General features: G+C 41.6%; 1 protein-coding gene across 1 annotated transcript in view; it reads left to right on the top strand.

The window, feature by feature from the left end:
• Positions 1–1,059: 1,059 nt before the first annotated feature.
• The window catches only part of LOC125347592 (guanylate cyclase soluble subunit beta-2-like), a 43,033-nt gene continuing 38,092 nt past the window's right edge, over positions 1,060–6,000 (top strand). Inside the window, exon 1 of the mRNA XM_048340594.1 lies at positions 1,060–1,141. Within this exon, the coding sequence (XP_048196551.1) occupies positions 1,075–1,141 (67 nt within the window). The 5' untranslated portion in view covers positions 1,060–1,074. The remainder of the gene's footprint in view (positions 1,142–6,000) is intronic.

Raw genomic sequence — 6,000 nt, 5'->3', positions numbered from 1 at the left:
ATCAAACTGATGTACAGAGACGTTACAGTATCATACGTTGGGCATTGGATACATTTCTTGTACTGTTTGTTGCCTTGTCCCTCATGCCTCCCTCCCTCCCCCTTTTCCCTCCCCCCCCAGGTGTTCAGTTCACTTACACCAAACAGTTTTGCAAGTATTGCTTTTGTAGTTATTTCTCTTTTTTTACCCTGTGTCTCTCAAATTTGGTATTCCCTTTGAATTTCCTACTTCCAATACCAGTAAACACGGTTTCCAATATACTCAGATAAGATTACAGAGATAGTGTAGGTACAACCATAGGAAGGTGATAGAAGAACATCATCAATAATAGAAACTACACATACACATAGGACGTTGAAAGTAGTTACAACTGTGATATATCAATTGTTTCCATAACATGGAGTTCATTTCACTTAGCATCATCTTATGTGTTCCTAAGGGTATAGCTATTGGGCCTTGTGATGCTCTGCTATGGCTTGCCTAAACCTGTACTAAATATTCCCAATAAGGGAGGCCATAGAGTCCATGTTTCTTTGGGTCTGGCTCACTTCACTTAGTATAACTTTTTCCAAGTCCTTCCATTTTGAGGAAATGTTTTGTGCACTGTGCTTATTGATCTACAGGTTAATATACATGGCTGAAAACCTTTATGAAATTCCAACAGTCTGGCTATGCCTCACATCCCAGCAACCTACAACACATATAACAAAGCTAAATTAGTATTTGATACAAAAGTATTATCAGTTCGGCCTGCAGGAAAGAAGCAGGTTCTCAAAAGGGGTGAATGGAGGACCCCACCAGAGGGATGGGAAGAGCCACAGAGCATTTTACACTCAATGTAAATTGGGGAAATGTCCAGCCTATTCAAAGTTCTTGGGCATGCCCAAACTGGGTCCAGGGAAAGATCTTTGTAGGAGGTGATACCCAAACACATTCATTAAGATCATTTGTCAGTTGTTACACTATACCTTGCTGGGTCTGTGGATATATCCCCAGGACTAAGCTCCAACTGCTGGGTGTTCATTTCACCTTGCTTCATCTTCCAGAGCTTCTGCGGAAGTACAAGATACCTTCATGACCTACACAGTGTATGATGACATCATCACCATGAAGCTCATTCAAGAGGCCTGCAAGGTTCTCGGTAAGTCTCAAAGAGTTAACTTTGGCTACATAGGGCTTCAATGCCCAAATACAATCGACTGATTATTTACAGCAATTGCACTCTATGATATTTCTGTGAATACTGAATTATTGCTCCTAAGGGAAATACAAGTCTAGATTCCTGAGAGTGTCTGGTCACAGCATTCTTGTCAACTGAGCATTGAATGTGGAATCTTGTTTGTTTCTATTGGCTCTAACCCATGCATCTGGAAATGACAGAACAGAGAGCTAACTTTCCCCTTGGTTTTTTACAACAGTTTGTGTCTCTGCTCATACTCATGGTATCATGCAGAAGACCTTTCAGGGTTCTGCATCTGGGAAAGGTCAAAAAGTCCCAAGGAGGAAGTTTGGGAAACTGAGCGTGTGTGGGACACTTGGAGTCCTCTCCAGTAAAGAGATGTTTACCTGCTCTCTTTGCCACCTGATGCTCTGATTCATTATCAGGCTGCTCTGCTCTATCCTGGACCATAGAGCCACATAGGAACTAGAGATGCCAACGAGGCCTGGCAGGATGTTGGTGATGGTAGCTGAGAGGAATCTAGGAACTGACACTTATGAAAATAACTTCTAGGCAAACCTTGCTCACTTGCTCACCTGTACTTTCTGTTAGCACTGAATACTGTAAGGTCTACCCCCTGGGGGGCTCCATGCAGATGCCCCCCACCCCCCAGCCCCCACCCTGCTTAAATCTCTGCCCAGTTTACCTTTACAGATACCATTAGGCTTGAGGCTGGGAATATGGCTCAGGATTGAAATTTGTCATTGTTCCTTCATTTCCTGGACCTCAGATTCCAAGAGCAATAGCACTTCCTGGGCCTCCCTAAACAAGTGTCCACGTTTCACCCACCATGCTGGCTTCAAGTGTTGCTGGGCATTTATTCCTCTTTCATAATAGCTTCCATAGAGACATTCTAGGAGAAAGCTAGTCTGGAAACTTCAGGATTTCTGTGGCATCTCATTCTTTCCTTGCCTTGCTTGTGTTTTGAGGGGGGATTGGGCGAAGGTGTTTCCAGACCCTTTAGCCTCCCCCAGAGCCAAGAGAAAGGATAGTTTGTGGGGAGGGGGTGGGGGGGGGGGTATTGAGATTCCGTTGGCAGCTGGTTTCCTATGCAGAGTCCTGAGTCCAGGTTGTGTGATGTCTTTCTTTATGGTGGCACTCTGCTGCACCTGCTGGGCTCTGGAAGTCTGGGGACCTGGGTTCTGGCCCCTGCCCTGAGTTATACAGCACACAGCAGCGGAGCTACTCCTCTCAGCTCCCTTGCTTGATGCATTTGCTGGAGAGAGTCACTGCTTTTATGTTCTTAAACATCCGCTTTCCTTAAAAATTTAAAATACATAATTATGTTAAATATGCTCCCCCAAATCCCAAAGACAGTCCCCTTCTTGATCCTATTACATACTACCACCCCAATTAGACAAGGCCCAGGTGTCACTCCTCTAGGGACAACAATGCAAGTAGGGGCTTTTGGCCTACAGGCCATCTGATCGTTTACAATTATGCGCTTTCTTTTGGTTAAGTAGGAGGAACCTCTGGTTATTTTCTGTGCATGAAGGTAATGACTTACTATATTAAAAGATGGACTTTTTCATTTATTTATTTATTTATTTATGTAATTTTTTATTCAGGTCTGAGACTGAGACTCAACCTCAGTACCTGATTCTTTTAAAAACATTTTAATTTAATTTTATTGTCAAGATGATCTACAGAGGGGTTACAGCTATATACATAAGGCTGTGAGTACATTTCTTGTCATACTTGTTACTCCCTTCCTCATTTTTCTCCTACCTTCTCTTCCCCCAACCTCTCTATGTTGTACAGTTAATTCCCAACATATTGTCTTGTGAGTATTGCTATTGCATTGGTTCACCCTTTATTCTTTGTCTCACCATTTTGGTGTTTCCCCTTCCCTTCCCTAATTCAGATAAACATATATACAATACCCAGGGCACCAAAATCAAATATAGTATAACAACAGGGGATAAAACCATGGGAAAGAAAAAGAAAAGATTTCACATAAAACACAGCATTTTTTTGTTGTTGTTGGTGGTGGTCATGGGGCTTGAACTCTGGGTCTGGGCACTGTCCCTGAGCTCTTCATCTGAAGGCTAGTGCTCTACCATTTGAGCCACTGTGCCACTTTCAGTACCAGACTCTTTTGCTCATTGGTTGATGATGCTCTACAACTGAGTTACATCTCCAACTGCAAAAGCTGAACTTTTGACAGAGCTTACAAGATAAAAGAGCAAAAAAAAAAAAAAAGTTGAGAACTGATGGTGAAATGAGATCCACTTTTAGTCCTCTCTAGTTTTATTCCAGGAAATCTCAGTGGTCGGAAGGTGTAAAGAGTGTGTCATACAGCCTTGGCTTGGATCATAGCTCTCTGCCAAAGAAATGCATCTTCTTGCTATTCTAGAATGAGCAGGAGGGCTCATTCTGCTCTGTCCTACCTGCTGTGACATTGACTAGACTGTCCTAGAATGTTGTTCTCCTCCTTGGAAAGGAATGCCTCACAGGTTTGTGGGAGGGAATACATTAAATCAAATAACAAATGCAAGGCATATAGCAATATGCAGACACAATCAGCAAATGTGAGCTGAATATTGAACCTAAAACTGAGGCAGGGGACATTTCTACATTTTCTAACTCTGAATGCTGCCCCTTAAAAATAGAGATGGATTTTGCTGTTCTCTTCAAATGAGTATGACTATTAACCATTATCTGAGCCCTTTGATCTACTGACCACCTTTGGGCCAAATTTAGGCCTCTGCTTGTTTTCTTTTTATACATAAAGTTTTATTAGAACACAGCCATGCCCATTTGTTTACATGTTTGTACATCTTTTGCAGTATAATCATTGCATTGGGTTATCACAACCAAGACCATATGAAATACAAAGCTTAAGATAGTTATTAGCTAACTTTTATGATCTTATAGAGAATGGGTAATGAAGAAATAGATTTGTTTTTAAGATTTGGAAAAAATCCCTTTGTTTGAGATTTCTTTTTACTTAAGGTCTGTTACGGATTGAAAAATATCCCTGCAACACTCATATGTTTAGGCCTTAGTTTCCAGAGTGATAGTATTTAGAGAGAAGCCATTAGAAGATCTATAGGTAAGTGAGGTCACCAAGGTTTAGTGCCCATGACATGATTGATATCCTTGGATAAAAGTCGCTAGAGAGCTTGCCCTGTGGTTTTTCCCCCCTGTCATGTTAGGACATAGCATGAAGGAAGCCCCATATAAGCCAGAAAGAAAGCCCTCACTGGAAACTAACCAGGTCAGCAGCTTGACCTTGGACTTTCAAACTTCAGAACTGTGAGGAAGTAAGTTTCCTTTGTTGAAGTCAGTCACTGGTTCCTGATCTTCTGTTATGGGAGCACGAGTGGACAACAATAAGAACCTTAGTAAGTTTCCAGCCCTTCAGAAATAAATACACTGTACATCTGATATCATTTCAGCCTGCTTTTATGTTTCTGGACTTGTAAATGCCATTTGGTGTGGCAGCACATTTAGCAGAAAGCTGCTATCCCACACCTGCCCAAACTGGTCAGGTTTCTAACCCAGTCAATACTTTTAGAGACAGCAACAAGTTTCTAGATGGATATGTGCATTACCTTCTCACCCAGAGCCAAAGCAGATTACTGTGGTTCCTCTCTGCTTTGCATTATATATCACAAACATTTGGTCTCCTTCTTTACCTTCATGACACCTGTTGGCCTATATCTAAGACAGCAAGTAAGCAGAGAAAGTACATTTTTCAAATTTAAAAAATCAGAAAAGGGTGACATGGATTAAGATGTACTGTATTCATGTACTATTTCATTGAATAGCAACTCTTTTGTACAACTACTTAAAGATAAAAATTTTTAGGAAAGAAAAAAAATCGAATTCAGAATCCAGTAAACACATACATGAGATTTGGAATCAGGATCACCCTGGGCCATTTTGTTGCTTGCTATACACAATCTCACCAATCTAAGACAGGAAGGCCTGGCCAAGGGAAGGCTACTGGAAGGGCATTTATACTGTTCAATAAAATATACTGCCTGGTTGATATCAGCTTCTCCCTTCCTATGAAAGAGAAAAGGATTCATAGTCACCACCATCTAGGACTCTACTCTCTGAGTTGTGGGCTCCAGAATACTTTTTCCTTACCTTCAGGGAATTGTTGGGAGTTTTCTAGACCCCTCTGCCACTGCATAGCTCTGTGCTTGTTCATTAGCATAATTCAGGATGAGACCAGATGGCAGGTTGAGTATTGCATAAGGAATTGTTCTGTACATGAATAAGTGCCTACTTAGTGTGTAAGTGGGTTATTAGTGATCTGAAGTGACGAAATTCAAAACAACACCCAACAGCCATTTAGCACAGCTGTGTCTGTCTAGACTTCCCCTGCTAAGAAAACCAGAGTAAAAATGCATTTCAACAGTTAGCCCTCAGCAAATGCCAACAGCTCTTCTCCTCACTTCTTTCAAAAAGAAAGGAAGGAAGGAAGGAAGGAAGGAAGGAAGGAAGGAAGGAAGGAAGGAAGGAAGGAAGGAAGGAAGGAAGGAGAAAGGAAGGAAGGGAGAAAGGAAGGAAGGAAAAGGAGGAAGGAAGGAAAGAGAGTAGCAATGGTAAATTCACAATTTAAAAATGTATAATACTTTTCACTCTATTCACCTGAGATTTGGACAAGTAGTAGCCCAGGCTGTGTAATCAACCGAAAATGGAGATTTGAACTGGGTTTTCTGATTCCAGGGTCTGTGCAGACTCTGGAAGACTGGAGGAAACATTGACAATGTCTATAGCAAGGGCTTGGCCATCAGACAAAGGAAGTGGCTATGTCCTGCATAGAT

The sequence above is a fragment of the Perognathus longimembris genome, chromosome 3 (assembly GCF_023159225.1).
Source record: "Perognathus longimembris pacificus isolate PPM17 chromosome 3, ASM2315922v1, whole genome shotgun sequence".
NCBI lineage: Eukaryota > Metazoa > Chordata > Mammalia > Rodentia > Heteromyidae > Perognathus > Perognathus longimembris.
Note: the sequence above shows the minus strand (reverse complement) of the source record. Positions and strands in the feature narration are given on the sequence as shown.